Source organism: Linepithema humile, chromosome 2, assembly GCF_040581485.1.
Source record: "Linepithema humile isolate Giens D197 chromosome 2, Lhum_UNIL_v1.0, whole genome shotgun sequence".
Taxonomy (NCBI): Eukaryota; Metazoa; Arthropoda; class Insecta; order Hymenoptera; family Formicidae; genus Linepithema; species Linepithema humile.
The window spans coordinates 28011779-28029878 of NC_090129.1; the positions used below are offsets into that span (position 1 = coordinate 28011779).

Genomic DNA, 18100 nt, shown 5'->3' on the forward strand with positions numbered 1-18100 from the left:
TCGTGTTAAGAGTTATGCGATTCTATTAATTCCATACCGTTTTATGTGTTACACGTGCGCATCTTGGCGATTACGCTCAAACTAGGACAAGATGAAAATCGACATACTTGCGATTATGTGTGTAAATTTGGCTGCATCCGCCGCAAGTTTGTTGCAGAAAATCGCAATCGCGGCATCGTTCGTCCGCGTGTAAATCATCAGTCGACAATTTTTCCAAAGTGCTAATTCGACAAAGTACCATGTCGCGTCGCGAATGAAACAACAGGAATTTTCGGATTCCTGTTGAGAAATCGAAATGACGTCGAATCGCTCGTTTCAAGTTCGACACGCTTTCGAGAGTTTAAGGAAAGTCCCGCGACATAAAATCGTATCCATGTATACGTGAAAATTACAAAGCCGAACGTGAAAGATAATGTCGACATGTGCAGGATAACAACATTCTAACATTTTGATCCGACTAAATTCTACGTAAAAAAAAAAAAAACCTTTCGATCGAAGAAAAGTGCGCATCGTAGATTACAAATGATCCAATTTCACCGCGCGTCTCTAAAATATATTTCAACAAATATTTCTAAACTTAATAATAAAATTATGTATGGAGAACAAACAAATATAGATAATTACGAGATTAGATGCAAGATTAATCATGCGCGTCGTAAAACTACGTCTTGTAAAAGCATGTTTTCAATTTGACAGACTGCGCGATCGTGTCTCTTCCCCTTTCGCTCATCTCTCATTACCATCGAATGTATACGCACCACTATGTGTTGCCGCGCATTGCGTACGCAGATGAATACGAGACGGCGGGCAGGAGAGGGGGAGGGAGAGAGAATTTCGCAAATGGACGAATAATTAAAGGCGATTCGGATCATGTGAGTGGTATAGTTCACACAGTTACATCTCGCGCTCCTTCTCAATGGACGCCCGCGGTTGGCAGGTGAGCAGCGAGCACGTATACACGCGCACGACTCTCGCATCATACACGTCTCCGACGTGGGTAATGGGATTCCTCCATTCCCGTGGTAAAGTTCCCATCGTCGTCGTCCCGGCATATCGCTCGCTCCTCGGTCCTCACGACGCAACGCGGAGATTGTGTCAAAAGATATACGCGACGTACCCGTCGACGTAACAACATCCAAGGAGCGAATGGACGCCGGCGCGTCCTCTTTAACGCGCCCCAATTAACGATCTTGCTAATCCCGATTGTCGACTTTTCCAGGACGCCGAGGAGACGAGAAGATAAAGGACACGACGAGAATCGATGAAAGTAAGTAGTTTTGCGCGGTGAAAAAATCTGGATGGCGCGAGATGGTAAGTCGCTGAGAAATTTGTAGAAAAAAAAAATCTATTTCCGTGTCTGTTAATATTCTGCTCTTTATCGTGCTCGATTTACGTGAACGTTGGAGGAATAATTTTGTTCCACCGAAGCGCTTCGAAATATTTTTCCGGGAAAAATTCACTCCGCTGCGATCGCGATACTAATTTATGATCGTGTAACTGTAGCACGTGCTAAATTGGCACAAAGAGAGAAAAAACGTGTTGTCGTACATCTTGAGAAACAGTTAAGAATCGTATTATTCCTGCCGGCTATTAATAATTATGGATTATTAATCGTACAGTAATTTAATACACGTTTGTTACATCGGATATTATGGTCAATTTACCGTTGATGACGGCATATCGCATTTAATCATCCCGAAATAAATGACACGCTCGATTGGTGAATGGCCACTGAGACTTTTTCTGACAATATTCTCGGTCGCAGGAGGTCTTTACAATGGCGAGCGAGCGAGAGAGAGAGAGGAGGAGGAGAAGAAAATAAAGAGAGAAGAAGAGTAGTACGTAAACGAGAAAGAGAAGTACAGTTAAGAATTCGTCGCACGTGGAACTGCTATATCTAGCTGTTCTTGTCTTTATCTGATGCTCCATTTAAATAGGAATTCCTAATTGCCATTGTACGCTCCCTGTAGCATTTCTTATGAGCCACTATGTGTATTGATAAAGTAAGCCATTGACAAATCGTTAACAAACACGTAAAATTTGCGATTCGAAAACTTGCATTGATGTCATATTGCAAACTTATTGTTAACATTTATGCAAATTTTTCAAGCACACGACCGTCTGAGATATTTGATTCGTCGTCTATTTTCAGGCAATATTTGATAAATATATGTCTGGTGGAAAAAATTAGAAATGTTAAGATTCAAGAATTGCGAAAAAGAATTCCAAAACGCGTGATGAATATTTTCCTCCAAACGTGACGCAAAATGATGCAAAATTTCTTCATTTTCTCCATGAATTATGCGAATAATGTTCTGTAAGCTTCGAAATGTCTTTGATTGCGCGCTAATCGTATATTACTTTGTTTATCTTTTTATCGTAGTAGAAGCGCGCGAAAAACAAATGATTAGCATGCTCGGCACGACGAGACCGAGAGATGGTGTTGCTGCGCTCACGATTGCTTCCGCACAATATGACGATTTCATGATTTATGAGAGTTTATCGCAATTCACAATGATTTATGGCGTGGCGCATGATAGCACGCAATTCCACGCACGAGCGTAAAGAAAGGTTCAATTCGTTATTACTCGTGTAGAAAATGCGATTACGAAAGATACGCCGTGCGAATGTAAATTACACCACTCGGGTATTTATCGTCTTTCTTCTTTTCCAACGGAGTTTCATTAGATCAAAATTAGTTTTGATCGTGCGTATCAATAAATCCATTTTTCAAGTATCGACGCGAATAAACGCATCTTTGATGCTAAAAACTGAATTTTGCGTTTAGCAATTAATAGAAAGCCGTCCAGCAGCATTCATGTTTTATCTCCGTTTAGCTATGATAATTGATTCAGGGTGTCCGCACGGGATTTTCGCCTGTCATTTCTAAAACGGAAATAATTTTTGACAAAATCCCATGAGATTTCACTCGTGCGTGGTCGCGGTCACGGCGATGCCAAGAGAAATCGAACTTGATCGTTAAGCGAGTCGCGAATCGCGAGCTCGGCCCATTAGCCGCGTTCGAGTCTCCTCCGGCAGCGCCGAGACCCTGAAGACAAATGCAAGGAAATTCATCATTATTAATGATCGTCGCGACGAGTGGCACGTCGCACCAGGAATTAAGCATTTTCCAATATTGCGTGCGGAAATTGTGGAAAATGCAGTGTTTTCGTAGAGAGACGCGGTTCATGCTTGGTTGACAAGCATATTAATGTCTTCGAAGACTACAATTTGTACGCGTACGTATTTTTAATTATGCATATTTACATCGCTAATAATAAATTGACACCCAAAGTATTTTTTGTAAACATAAAATTATTCAAGTGGCTATAACGCGTTATGTTAAATTCGATTTATCATGAATTTAACAAGCAAATAAGAATGAATTTGCCTCTACGTTTGCACTTTTTACAAATCATAAGCATGAATTGTTGATTACATTAATATATAAATTACAAGTGTGCAATTGAATAAATAAAAACTTGAGTAAAAAATGCAAACGCTATTAACAATAGATATTGTAAAAGTTTGCTTTCTGAATAACATTCCGCTACGAGGCATCGCAGCTTTTTCAATTTTTTCCCATCCTACTTAAATCTTTATTTTAAATAAAACAGTAATAAATCAATATTCACAAGGTAATGTTACATTGCTGAAATAGAAAATAAAAATATAAGCAGCATGTAAAATCGCATTATATAACGTTTAAGATCCCTGTTCGTCGAACATCGCCAGCGAGAAATAGCGTAAAACGGCGGAATTCCGCGCGGAGAGAATTTCCGTATACATATATATTCCTCTATCTTCTTCCATCCCTACCTCGGATCTGTACAGATACAATCGATTACCGTATCGGGCTTCGATGTACCGAGCTGAGGTGCACCACATCGCCGACAGCTCAGTAGAAAGCACTGTCCGATGTCAGCGTACCAGCGCAAGTTGCCGCCGGAGAAGGACTCATTTGTGCATGCGCGCGTGTGCGTGTATAGCGTGTGTCATGTGTGGAGTCGCATATGCGTGTATGTGTGCGTGTGTGTGTGTATGTATCGACTTGTCTTTACAAACATAAGTTAAGCGTGCTGTGTTCTCCAGGGCTCCCCGTGCTGGTGGGACCTTGTTTCATGACCCACATAAAGCAAGGCCGTTAACACCACTCACAGGCTGCGCACACGTACGGGCGGCGGGGCCCCAGCGAGGTGCGCTCTATGGAGGCCCACGTGTACCCCCCACCAGGTCGGCGCCGGACCCCCGCGCGAGATGGCCCCAAATTCGTACTACTTGCAAGAATCGTGGTGGTATCCGAAGGAGATAAGAGATTCGAGATACCTCCGTTCGTAGCTAGTGTGTCACTTTTAAACCGACGCAATTAAATCGAGAACCGCGCCAGCTGCTCTTAAATCCATTAAAAGTCACCATTAAAATGCGAAGAATTTTGACAAAACTGTTACTCTTCTTTTATGTCCCTTAAAACGTATTGCGAATTTATACTAACATAATTAAAGAGAAAGATTCTATCCATACTTTTTTTACATGAAAAAAATTGCATTTTTCCACTTATTATATATAATAATTATTAAAGATAAAAAAAGAGAAGATGGCAGATATTATAGTATCTATTTATTTCTTGAATCTCTCTCTCTCTCTCTTCTTTAAAACATAATCATCTCTCTATGAAGCTGCAATATATTCAGAAATTAAGCATCGAATAATCATTATCAAGTTACATTGTAAAATTTCCTAAATTATTTATTCATTTTTTTATACAACTTAAGTAGGTATACGATTCAGGTTATCACGTAACTTCGTAGCAGCATTAAGGCGCGCAAGCAATCTTTGCGAAGACACGTTTTTATGGTTCATCTTGATGAAGTGGTCCTACTGGTGCGCAAAGCTTAACGAACGAGATGAGGAAGCCGCGGTCCTGGCTCTTTCTTCTCGGTGTGTTTGTACACGCGAATTGTACGTGTGCGTGCGTGTATGTGTGTGTGTGTGTGTGCGTACCGCATCTCGGCGCTTATTGTTAGTAGGTCACACCGACGTATGCGCGATGGTATCGGCGAGCGAGGATATCGTGGCAGCGCGTACCAACGCGCGCGCGTTCTGTGTTATCGTATTCACGGTGGAGGCTGGTCGTGAGTCCGAGGCTCGCGGCGGCGTGGCACCTTGATCTTGATCTTGGCTCCGCGCAAGACCCGCCTCGCGGCAGACGCCGCCGGGAACGCCGCGGATTGTTAGCAGTCCGCATTTTCATATTTCGACCCGGTGATCGCGGGATTTTTTACGAGCACGCGGTTACCGCCGCCGCTTAAAACCGCAGATAAATGGAGATATTTTTCTTTCGAATGTAATTACCACTTTCTCACGTTTAATGGAAGAGCTCATCTCCAAAGCGTATTAAATTCATTTTTTTAAGCATAAATGTGACTTGATGCGATTTATATCATTTGTAAAGATGTGGCGATATGTAGAATAATATGTATAATCGCGCGAATGAAAATAATGAACTAAATAACAAGCACGTATATAATACAAAGTTTTTGTCATCTTTTTACTGAAAAGCATCCACTTTTTAATGTTATCGTTGTATAAGAAATTAAATCCTATCTTTTAATGGCGATGCCATCGTATACTCGCAATAAAATCGGCTAAAATGTAAAAGAAAGATCCTATTGATTATTAAATTGTAAGAAAATTGTGACGTTATATTAAATAATCATTAAATATTTAATTTTATATAATTATACAGTTATATATATCAATGATTATTTAATTAAAACATCACATTTACAATTCTTGTATTCTGTGTATTAAATAAAATTATAAAGGAATAAATATAATAACATTATAATATAAATATAATAAAATTAAATTTAAAAATATATATAAATCCTGGCTTATTAATGCGTGCAATTCACAAACACGATTCATGGCGGCGTCAGTGACCTAATTTGATCTTTACCTTTTCCAATCGTTTTTTAATTATTTGCCTCGTTTGTATACTGAACATAGTAAGTAACGCCATCTTACGTGATCAATCCGTACAACATCTGCTACATATAAAAAGCATCGTATAAAATGTTCACATCACAAACTTACAGAATTACCATGGTATTTTTATAAAAATAGGAAAAGAATAATATATATATATATAACAAAAATAAAGAAGGAAGATTATATTGAGCAACTATTTACCTTAAAACCTCCATAAAACTTGATTACTTCCTATATAATGTAAAAAGTTTCATTAACGATCAGCAATTATACCACTCATTTTAATTAATATTTAATTATACATATAAATCATTCTTTAATATATATTTGCACATAGAATTCCATATTTTATTTTCCTTACCTTGAAAGATACAGCGTATAAACATTTTCTTCCAGGCGCTATAAAATTTCAAAACAAATCAAATAAAAAGTATTATATTAAGATCTTTTTCTTTGCTCAATAATAATATAGGCAACAGCTGCTGGAGAAAAATCGATCAGGGCCGTCAACCATACGTTTCTGTTTGCTCGTCCGACCTGGATTCACTGTTGCCTTTAAGGATGCTTTAAAAACATCACGATTTGCGTTCTCTGCTGTGTCCGCAATTATCTGTAATTATCGATCGGCTCGTCTCGGTCACGATACTTTGGACATAACTTCGTACGCGAGAAGCAGCTCCAAAGTTCATAGGTCAGGAACAATGGTTTTAGAATCACGTTCTTGATCATTCGAAATTCTTTTGTTTCTTTCTTTATTTTATTCATATTATTTCTCTATTTTTCTTTCTCTCTCGTGCAACGATTGCCATAATAGATATTCCGCCCGCATCTAGCGCGAAGTGTATCTCGGATTTTGCGTTGAAGGCGAAATCCTGCGGACACGTTCAATTTAGAACTCGTTTCAATACTTTACCGATAATACGTGCTATATTATATGCGAATAAACGCTCGTTATCACCAATAATGTATGTTTGTCATCTTCGATTTACAATGGAACGTTCAGTTTTTGTTTTAATAACGAATAAGCCGACAAAATAATACATGTACATATTATTCTTTGTCATGCAAATTTAGTTGTATATTAATGTTTTTCGCGATAATCAATTAATCAATAAAAACATGCGTGTGTTTGCAATCTAACAAATCACCACTTTCTGTTACAGAGTTTGCACGAATGATCAATGTACTCAACGCATTTAAATAAACTTAATATTATGTCAACAAACTTACTTTTGGACCAATGTTCAAACAAATAGATCATTCTTGCATATCTTTAATATCAACATTGAATAAATTTCACATTTTATAATCATCGATTTTAGAGCATTTTGTATTGAAAACACAATAACTATTTTTTTTTCGTTTCAATAAATGATTTGATTTTTATTTTGCAAAATGCATATTTATAAATACAGTAGTCTTCATTAACTGTATTGTTTTCAATTGTGCTTTAATTTTACAACATTCTCAACTGTACAAACTAAAGATTTTCGAGGATTTAATCGACAAGATTAAATTGTGTTGATGACAATTTAAAGGATTCAGTGGGCGCTCTCTTTGCAACTAATCTTAAAAGATATTTCACGTTTGAACTTTATTTATAGAAGCATCAAATTTTACAAGAACAAATCATGTTATTAAATTATCGAGCTCATTGCACTATAACAAGACAACTATTTCCGGAATTTTACACACAAGGTAGTTTCCTTTCAATTATACGAATTGCATGCATTGCAACAAACTTATCTAATAAAATATTATTATTTTTTTAACCACAACTGCAACATGCAACGAGCATAAATATAAAAAAAATTTAGTAATCCCAATATTTTCATATTCGCCTTGTACATAGTGTGAGCATAGTTTCCTTGTCAATCTATATAATTAATGTCAGTACCGGAACTAGACAATTCCACGCTGTAAAACAATAAAAAAAAAATAAATAAATATAAACCATTCCCTCATATCGTTATTGAATAAAATCGATCTTCATGTATTACGTAGCAGTTTTGACTTTAGTCCAACATAATTCCTGTGAGGTCACGATTCTCAGGCATGAGAAACCGACTAGAGAGACCACCACACCCATTAGAACATTGCGCTTGGCTCTAATTCCGGCACTGCTTTGTAATCCGCTGATGATTTCTTTAACTCGCACTAGAAAATTCAAGCTAGTTCTCTCTCAAAGCCCAGTAGATCATTTTACACCATATTTTGATCATCGCTTCGATTATTCAAATAGTAATCAAATAGTATTTGACAGTACTTAACGTAAATTTGACAGATCAGTGCATCCGTCACCGAATTAATAATATTAATCTTTATTTGCTACGAGTACTACGAGTAGTAAGGAAAATGACTCCATGACGAAATACTATTATAATAGTAATTTGTAATAAAAAGAAGAACCATTTTTGTCCAATAAGTGAAATAATCGAATACAATTTGGTAAATTTTTCAAGAACAATCAAACACATTTTACTTTAGATATTAATACGCACTCTCGTCAAGGTGTCGGTAAACTCAGTATTTTCGTAAAGTGTAATTATAAGTGTCTTTGATTGTTCATGGAAAACTTAAATGACGAATCATGTTCGTTCATATTGATCCCCATGCGATTTGCAAAACAAAATCGTAAAAAGTTTGCAATTCGAAAGAGGCCATTTAAACCATGACACCGCGCTGTGCCAATAATTGCTTCCTTTGGTGAAGACTCGGCGATTCTATAGTAATTTCGTCGTGTTTCGCACTATCAAACGACTTGGAGGTCTTGAAATTATGTAATACGTTCAAGCAACTGTTGTTCTTCATCTCGAGAGACTTGGAATTCCTAAGTGACGCGTTCGTCAGTTTTCTGATGGTTTCCGAAATAGGATATTTGAAATCCGTTCGCTCCCTTTCCCTCTCTTTAATTCTTTGATTATCGTCAACCACCAATAAAGAATCCTTCTTTTCCGTTTTTATCGACTCCACCTCCTCCTGCTTGCTTTTCGAATCTTCGTGTTTCGTCCTTTCATTCTCATTCTCGTCGGTCTTTACATTTCTACACGTCGTCACCGATTCCGATTGATCCCCGAACGATCGCGGGTGCTCGTTTTCTTCCTCCTCCTTCCTGTCTTCCGGACTTAACAAAGACTTTGGTGGCGCTTCAACGTAACCGCTCTCGTCGCTATCAGCCTCTTCGTCGAGAGAATCCAGAGTTAGGAACGACGTCTCCTCGTTTTGCAGAAACTCACGGCTTATCTTGCCGGGATACTTTTCATTCGCTCGCCTCTCCCTGTTTTGCGAGTCTTCGATTCTATTCAGCATTTCGCCCCTCGGCCGATAATCCACTACGTCGTCGAGATCCTCGACGTCTTCGAAGTCGAACACGTTCGAGGTAGCGTCCTCCATCTCTTCCTCCTCCTCTTCCATCGATTCCTCCTCCTCGCTTCTCAAGGGAAACCTCTTCATGGGATTTATAGAACTGAAACGAGGACTACCGGCGCAGGTCATGAAGTGTGGCGAGCCCTCCGAGTTTCTACGCGGTCCCAGCCCTCTGCCGGCTCTTTCATCCGAGAAGATAACTCTCTTGATTGATCCTCGTTGATCATTTTGATCTGGAAAAAGAATTTTAAAGGTAAGCAAGTTTCAAAAGAAAAATAACATTATGACTTTGTATGTCATGCCGTCGACTGGTTTCGACTCGTCGAGCAACTGCCCTTTCGACACGCAAAGATATCGCAATATGCTCAATACAAAAAACAGATATAATTAAATAGCATGTAGATTAAAATAAAAATTAATCATACGTTTATACAACGATAACTAATGCTCGTTCAATTCGTAACTTCAAATTCTATAACTAGCAGTTTATAAATAATTTAATTATGCGTAAGATACAAATATATATATATAATACGAAATATTATCTTGAATCCGCCATTTTTATCTTTGCGCGATTAGAAAATTGAGAAGCGTTTAAAAAATATTTACAGTTTTTGGCCACCATAAAAAACGAGAAATTTGAAAAAATCTCTTTTTAAATTCCAACATGTACAATTTTGATCGTAAGGTTTGTGAAACACTCACTCTGTGCAAGATGCTCATCTGGACAGACGGCTCTCTCTTCGCTCGTCGCTGTACTGGCGGTTTCGCATCCGCTGGAAATGCTGCCATTCTCATCGGAGGATTCGCGGTTGAGAGCATCCAAAAGTCTGGCTATCCTCCAGCCATCTTGATCCTCCCAACTGCGCGCTACGCTCTCCAGCGAACGCAATTCCTCCAACAGCCTTTGCTGTTCTATTTCCTCGGCTACTATGTCCTCCTCGATCGCCGACAGCTTCGGCGCGCTCTTCGACCTCTCCAAGGGTGGTCGATAATTCTGACCGCCGGTGCTTAGGAGCAGCTTTCTGCGCGGCAACGACGGATTGTCGTACAGCGCGTTCGCCAGGGACAGCCTGTATCACACACACACACACACATAAACATCATGTTTTTTTAGTCTGACATTTCGTAACGATTTCCTCTTTTTAACAAAAATTTGATAGGGTAAAAAAAGAATTCTTTTTCTTTGTGTATCTCCGCGATTATTTTGCCAAAGATCCAAGTTTCAACTTGTAAAAATTATTGCATCGTTTATTTAACTCGTCGAAATTTTTTGCTTGCTTTCCAAATGCTCCAAATGTTCCAATTTAATTCTGACGACGCGCGGTGTAAGAAGTAGCGAACCGTATTAGCGCAATTCCGGCAAGCATACCGAAGTATAGTTGACCTGTGACTTGAAAACACTGACCCGAATGCAGATCGACCGGTGATCGCTTCTTGTCCTGAATCGTGACTCGGCTGTGCGCGTATAACGATCTACAATCGTGACCGGAATCGTGACTTCGTGCAGGGGCATGCGTAACCGCGCGCGCGCCTTCTCCGCGAGCGAATAAGAGGGAGTTTCTCTTTTCTCCCGATTAATCGGAGAACAGCGCTCGCATGCCAATGATAACGACGATATAACGAATGAGGCGCAACAAAAATGCGAGGAATTCGCAATGGCGAGCACCGTTGCCCGACATTAAAGCGAGCCTAACGGAAACACGGAAAATTCTGTGTCTGAGAAATTGTGCCGCGCAATAAATTGCGGTTTGTTCAGTTTCCTAATGAGCGCTAATAGTAAAGCAAAGATGCGCGTCTACACGGTCCTCAAATAATTAATCGACAATGTATCGAATAATTAATCGGCACATAAAATCGCGCAGATACACAAAAGCTGAAAAGCCTTTTTTTGCCGGCATATCGCAGAAATAGACGCACGGTGCAAACGAACTTTGTAATGTTCTATTTAATTTTCCTCTAATGCAACTTTATTCTCGGCAAACACTCGACAATATGTTACTAATCCGATCGTAGCACTTGCTAATTCCCACTAATTGCTTGTAAACGTTAGATAATACCCGATAATTATCGCTAATATCACGATCCGTAAATTTTATCACGTTTTCTACTGTCTCCATTTACTGCCGCCATTTATCTCCGAGAAAAGACGCAAAACTTGAATGTAGTGCGTATACTCTCAATTCATCACATGAGTCGCTCGGAAGCCAAACTGATTAACGTCATTAAACAAAAAGTAGAGAAAATTGATAAACTTATAAATACTGTTTTTTTAAATTTTGTTTGAAATATGTACATAAATAAATATTGCAGAATGTATTATTAAACATGCAGCTTTTATGTTACAATGCAGAAAATACATAAAATAAATAAAAATATATATATCGAGAATAATTGTTTATGTATTTACAAATTTTGCATAAACTAAAAATCTGGAAATTACAGAAAAAATGAATACCATTGAATTTAACCATTAAAAATCATCATAACATTATTTATTATAAGAAGAAACCAATTGTAACATTACTTATTGCATTATTATAACATTATTTATTATTATTGAAGAATCACTATCTGATTTATCATTTTGCATATCAAAATTATTATTCTTTGATATTTTAAAAATTATCAAATTTATTGGAAATAAAAAAATTAATTTAATTTTAATTTTATTTTCATTAATTTCAATTTCATTAATATCAATGAAGTTAATCATAATGGCTTTTGAAGTAGGTTATGTATTATTCATTAGCAATAAAAAATTTGCCTATCTTGAGATGATAAATAAGTACTTTATTTTATTAGCAAGATAATTTATTTTATTTATGAGAAGTTAAGCACAATAAGATACTAAAATTGAAAAAAATGCAAAAATGGAATTAAACACTTCCTAGACAGCAGGATTTCCAAAAAGAGTTCAAAAAGAATTCTCTTTCTTGAATTCTTTATGATCTGCCAAAATAATTTCAAAAAATTGTCTACAAGTGCTCTTTTCTGAGTTCTTTAACCGTAAATAAAAGAGCTCACCATGAACTTATATTTCTAACACAAAAATAGTTTTTCATAATCAGCTCATTTTGACATCATATAATATGATGCGTGAAAACAAAAAACACGCATCACCCAACCTGACCCGACTGAGTTCTCGTCATCCATATATGTTCGTCGATTATTCTCTTTGTTATTTATATTTACCCACAAAATACTTTCCAAGTCTCGCAGTTCGTAGTGCATAAAAAGACACGCAGTGTGTGAAATTGTTCCTGGTACAACGATCTCTGACGCAATTTTTCGCAGGTAATTTTTTGAGATATATTTGTTATGTACATAAAGAGCTCTTTATGATGGAATCAAAATGAACTCAGAAGTCAACGCATCCGAGCACGTTCTAACCACCTTCTGATCTGAGTGTATCAACTCAAAAAAATTTTTTAAACTCTTTAGAAGCATTATATGAGGTCATTATGCTGTCTGGGTTTGGTTTCTGAGCGACTCACATATCTAAGAATTCTGTAATTATTATTTCACTATTAAAATAACGTTACTCTTCGTAATTTACAATCTAAGTCTACAATCTAGCCGAGATTAAAAAGTATATTTTTGTCATTTTAATGTCATTAGAATTTTTTGAGTAGGATCTATTTTTATTTATTTCTTTCAAAGAACCATAAGACGTCTTGAAATCAGTATTATATTTTAAAACGCAAATATACGTTGAATTGTTCTAAAAGTTTATTAGTGTTTTCAATTTTATTTTCATAGAAAAAACTAGAACATTTTCCAACAATCTAATACATTGTTTCTCAGAACAAATCGCATCACGATTTAAAAAAAAAATCTCTGCAGCGCTCTCTAGGCAAGCGCTCTAAAGGTTAACGATTTGCTTTTTCTTTCGTTTTTCAAGTCCTTGTTTTTCACGTAATATTGTCACATTGACATTCCCGCTTGACAATGAAAATTATATTTTTATCATTTTATTATCATTAGAATTTTTTGAGGGATCTATTTTTATTTATTTTTTTTTAAAGAATCATAAGACGTCTTGAAATCAGAAAATTATATGTTAAAACAAATTACGCAAATATGCGTTGAATTGTTCTAAAAGTTTATTAGTTTTTTCAATTTTATTTTCATAGAAAAAACTAAAACATTTTCCAACAACCCAATACATTGTTACTCATTGTCTCATTGTTAAAAAAAAAACCTCTGCGGCGCTCTTTAGGTTAGCGCTCTAAAGGTTAACGATTTGCTTTTTCTTTCGTTTTTTGTCCTTGTTTTTCACGTAATATTGTCGCATTGACATTCCCGCCTGACAATAAAAATTATATTTTTATCATTTTATTATCATTAGAATCTTTTGAGGGATCTATTTTTATTTATTTCCTTCAGAGAACCGCGAGACGTCTCGATATCAGCATCATATTTTGAAGCCAATTAAGCACAAAAATGCATCAAGTTACTTCAAAAATTTATTAACTTTTTCAATTTTATTCTCACAGAAAAAAAAAATGTTCCAACAACCCAATACATTGTTTCTCAGAGCAAAATCTTTACTACTATTAAAAAAAAAAACTTCTGCAGCACTACAAAGATTAAAGATCTGCTTCTTCTGTTTTTTTTTTTTCCCGCTTCTAAAGACGTAACATTATTGCATTGACATTCTCACCTGGCGTTTTGCCGGGAGACCTTGTCCCGGCGAAATTCCAAGAGCGCCTGCTGCAGCCTGGCGTTCAAGATCGAGGCGAGCCTCCTCGCGGTGGATTCCTTGCTGCAGAGAGCGGCATGGCACCTGAGTTCCGGTCTCAATCTGCGGCCCTCGTGTCGGTACACCCAGACGAAAAGCCGGGGATGGGAGGCCGGGGCCGTGCAGTAAGTTACACGGTGTGCCCAGTACTCGGTGAGGCCGTGGTCCTTTGTGGTCGCGGTCAGACCGCCATTGGTTATGGTCAGCCTCATCGAGACGTCCGGCCGGCTGCTGGTCATGTAGTTCCGCCACAGGGTCGACACGGGCTTCTCCACGCAGCCCTCGCCTGCGGAAAGAACGGGAGGGGGGGAACCGTTAAAAAACAAAAGCACTTGGTCGTCACGCCCAGAATCCTTCGGCGGTCACGTTTTTAAAGACTCCGCGCGAAAAACCGTTTCTCGAAGCGAATATGTTTGTACTCGCCGTATTTCTTAATGTCGTTAAGCGCGTAAACATAATGAGACGACCGAGGAATGTCGTTTCTCGCCACGCGAAAGTCTCGGTTCAGCAAAGTGTGTCGCTTTAGGACAAACCTTCTATGTATGATATATGCGCATACCGGCGTTGCCTTGCGACACTCGAGTCGCGATTGTGGCGCGCAGGCCGGTGGATACGCGCGGATGAGGTAGCTCGCGCTCCGGTACTTTCGATACAGTTCGATTCGCCGCTACGCGCCGCCGTGGATCGCGTTGCCAATTTAGAGATACAGGAAACGCGAGTACAGTTACTTGGAGCTCGAAAGCGAGCCGAGCCGGCAGGCGAAATGGCACGAGAGGGACAAAGAGAATGAGAGAGAGAGCGAGAGAGAGAGAGAGGAGGTGGAAAAGCTAAAGAAAAGAAATAGCGATGCGCGGAACGGGTAGGTGCGCGCTATCGCCTCTTTCGCGATCGATTATTCGCGAAAAAACGCGAAGAAAGTGGTCTGCGCAAAAAAAAAAAAAAAAAAAAAGTAGTAGCGCAGCGCGTATCTGAACCGCCGTTTATCGATCGTAAACGTAGATGCGATCTCGAAAATTTGCGCTATAAAATCAACGAAGCGGCGATAAATTATAATCTAATCTAAATAGATAAACGTTGTTTTTAGGCGCAGCCTTTTTCTCCGCTCCCTTCGTGGGAGACTTGATCGGCGAACGCCGCGGAGCTAAAATTATAAATAAAGTTCGCTGATTCATCATCGACGAACTTGAATTAATTCTTCTGTAAACGAGTGTAAAAATTTGTCAGCTTCTTCACCGCGTTAAATCTACATATTTGATCTGCAATTGCGTCATTCGAGCGAATCGGTATGCCGATCAAGATTGATAATCTCCCGATCGACAAAAAGTCTCCTGTATTTTATACGATGTCTTTAGACTCGGTCATTATGCAAATGGCGCGTTATGCGTGTAATTCCTCAACGTCACACCGGCTACTTTGATATGCAGAGCGGCTTGATAACACGATGACAGTGCTTACGAAAAAGTATCGATAGGAGACGAGGAATGTGGCCGGTGAGATCAATAGCAGTGATGAAATCTCGGAAGTTTCAACGATGAAAATAAGATGGTTATCGCAAGATTTTCGATCTACAAATCTTTGTTTAAATTTCACTTAAAACTTCCGGAACAAAGTTATCGGAGATTCTTCATTTCGTCATCGATGTAGTAATTAAATATTCATTGCGTGTTAATTTTGCATAAATTAAAGCGTTGACGCAAAACAAGAGCATTAACATTGACGTATTTAGGCAGAAAAAATTCAAGAGCGTACAATATATAATTCATAACATCTTATGACTATAATTATATAGTGAAAAAGACAGCTAGAAAAAACAAATTCTTAAACCTGCTAAGACGTCTACAAATTGAAGGCAAAGAGAAATATATTGCACTGCGCAAATTTTTTCAAAATCCTGTCGATCGCAATCACATTTGTAATCCGGCGCTTACGGAATAATGCAAATGACGAGTGCTGTGTGTGCAACGATTGATAAACGCGCAAGTTATGTCAACGTTTCGCACGAGACCGACGGCTACAGATAAAGGAGTGACGTAGACCTGAACACGTGCGTGTTTATTGAATCTCATGCGGTTTTCCAGGGAAGACTTTGATCAGAAGCTGATGACTAAGAGCAGTATTTTCATAACATTTAAGCGAATAAGCCGCCAACTTCGAAGCAACGTGATCAATTGAGGTTCAAGCACGACCTCTTAGAATCCATCAGCCTTATTCCGAGCAAGACACGACACAGAGGCGTTTCTGCTCATCGTTTCGATCTCGAAAATTCGCAACACCCACGCGAACGTTCAAGCGATTCGCTAAAGATAATCGCGAGTTTCGTTTTCATCCTCGCGTGAAAACGTAAATGCGAAGACGTAAAGCGGATTCTAGCGTTAAATACCGTTACGTGATTCTCTACCGAATGCATTTCGGAAAATGCTGTATTATTATTTTCATCGTTTAGTTTCACATTCAGAGAAAGCACACACACACACACACACACACACACGCGCGCACGCACATCTCATTAATCTGATTCGCTCCGCAATCGAACTGTGACTGACTATTCGGAAAAAAGGCATAAAATTGAATGTAAATAAACCACGGTTAACAACGGTTCCGGTATGTCCGATTTGCGTATAGGAAGCCTTATATACATTCACTGAAACATTTTATTCCGAGCGTGTCCGGAGAAAGCGCGCGGGGAGATCCGATAAAAGCGATCCTTTTCGCCGCAGGTGAAACGACGCAGCGTTCATTGGCGTAAAATTGATTGTAAAATTCTTTTCAGCTGCAACAAATTCTTGGGAATGAAAACCCGCTTCGCGAATGAAGATCGAAGAGGCGTGCAATTTAATTTCGCGTGGACTTTAGTTTAAATTCGTATTCATTAAAATATTCGCTGCTCAAATTTAAATATAATAAAAAGATGAAAAAAAAAACCTAGTGTCTATCCAAATTTTTTTAATTGAAGAGTAAGCGGATATTTCTATTTATCAAAAGTTGTATCTTGAAATTTCGTACCGAATCTTAACGATGGAAGACCAAGAATGAAAAAAACTGTTTCGAAAATTAATTCAGAGACACAGATCGCCTATGACCTGTGACGAACGTGCGAATATTGCGATCGAATTATTGCGAACGGAAAAATAGACGATCTGGAACGACGCGGAACAGGAAGCGACGGCGAGAGAGGGCCGTGGCGCGATCTGGTCGTCATGCCGTCACGCCGTCAAGCTATTAACACCGATACCGTCAGTGTTCGATGTTGTCCAATTAAAGGCAACACGCCGCGCGCGGCCGCTCGTCGATGTTTCCCTCCCGCGCGCGCCACTGCAACTCGCCCGGCGTCGGCTTACGCACTCTTCGGGCAGATTTCGAGAAAATGCGCGTATCGCGGAACGCCGCGTAACTTTCCACGAGAAAACAACGTTGGCATCGCATGACGAGACCAAATGTCGCGTGCATTGCGCAGTCGGATGATGAATAACGTTATATGGATGTAGGGTAAACGGTGCAATAACGGGGCCCCCCCTTAAGCGAGTCCAAGTAAATTATTATTATCCGAGACGAAGACTGACATTATTCTCGAGCAACAACTTTCGTATGTCACCGCTACGTTTAATTACCGCGCCAATCGTACGTACTTGCGTATTGATATTTTTCCTACACTTATTTTCGTTTTATTAATGTTTGACGACACATCCAAGCGTTCTAAATATATCAATTAAAGACACAAGTGTGAGCATTAAAAGTTATTCAAAATTAAAACCAGATAAGAATTATAATAGACATTTGGGTGACTTGGCTACTTTGAATGTAACGATGCGAATGTAAAACGTCAAGTGATATATTGATCCAAGTATATTATATAATAAAGTACAATAAATAATAAAGTTTCCTTGTGCCATTTGTAACATTTTTTAGCGATACAATGTAATGTAATATCTTGTAGTATAAAAAAGGTTATAAATGTAAATATTAAAAATATCGGTTAAAATTTTCAAACTTTTTTCATTC

The 18100-nt window shown here is 38.5% G+C and overlaps 1 protein-coding gene and 1 long non-coding RNA gene across 3 annotated transcripts in view; one reads left to right on the forward strand and one right to left on the reverse strand.

The window, feature by feature from the left end:
- Positions 1 to 3560, forward strand: LOC105677319 (uncharacterized). The gene is made up of 3 exons (XR_001101540.2): positions 1 to 1022; positions 1220 to 1267; positions 1766 to 3560. It is a non-coding gene; the product is annotated as an uncharacterized lncRNA (long non-coding RNA).
- A 4006-nt stretch (positions 3561 to 7566) lies between these two features.
- The window catches only part of LOC105677342 (enolase-phosphatase E1), a 44983-nt gene continuing 34449 nt past the window's right edge, over positions 7567 to 18100 (reverse strand). For both annotated transcript variants that reach the window (XM_067349118.1, XM_012375906.2), the window contains exons 3-5: positions 14024 to 14387; positions 10063 to 10430; positions 7567 to 9590 (exon numbers count right to left, since the gene is read on the reverse strand). In XM_067349118.1, the coding sequence (XP_067205219.1) occupies positions 8656 to 9590; positions 10063 to 10430; positions 14024 to 14387 (1667 nt within the window). In that variant the 3' untranslated portion in view covers positions 7567 to 8655. The remainder of the gene's footprint in view (positions 9591 to 10062; positions 10431 to 14023; positions 14388 to 18100) is intronic.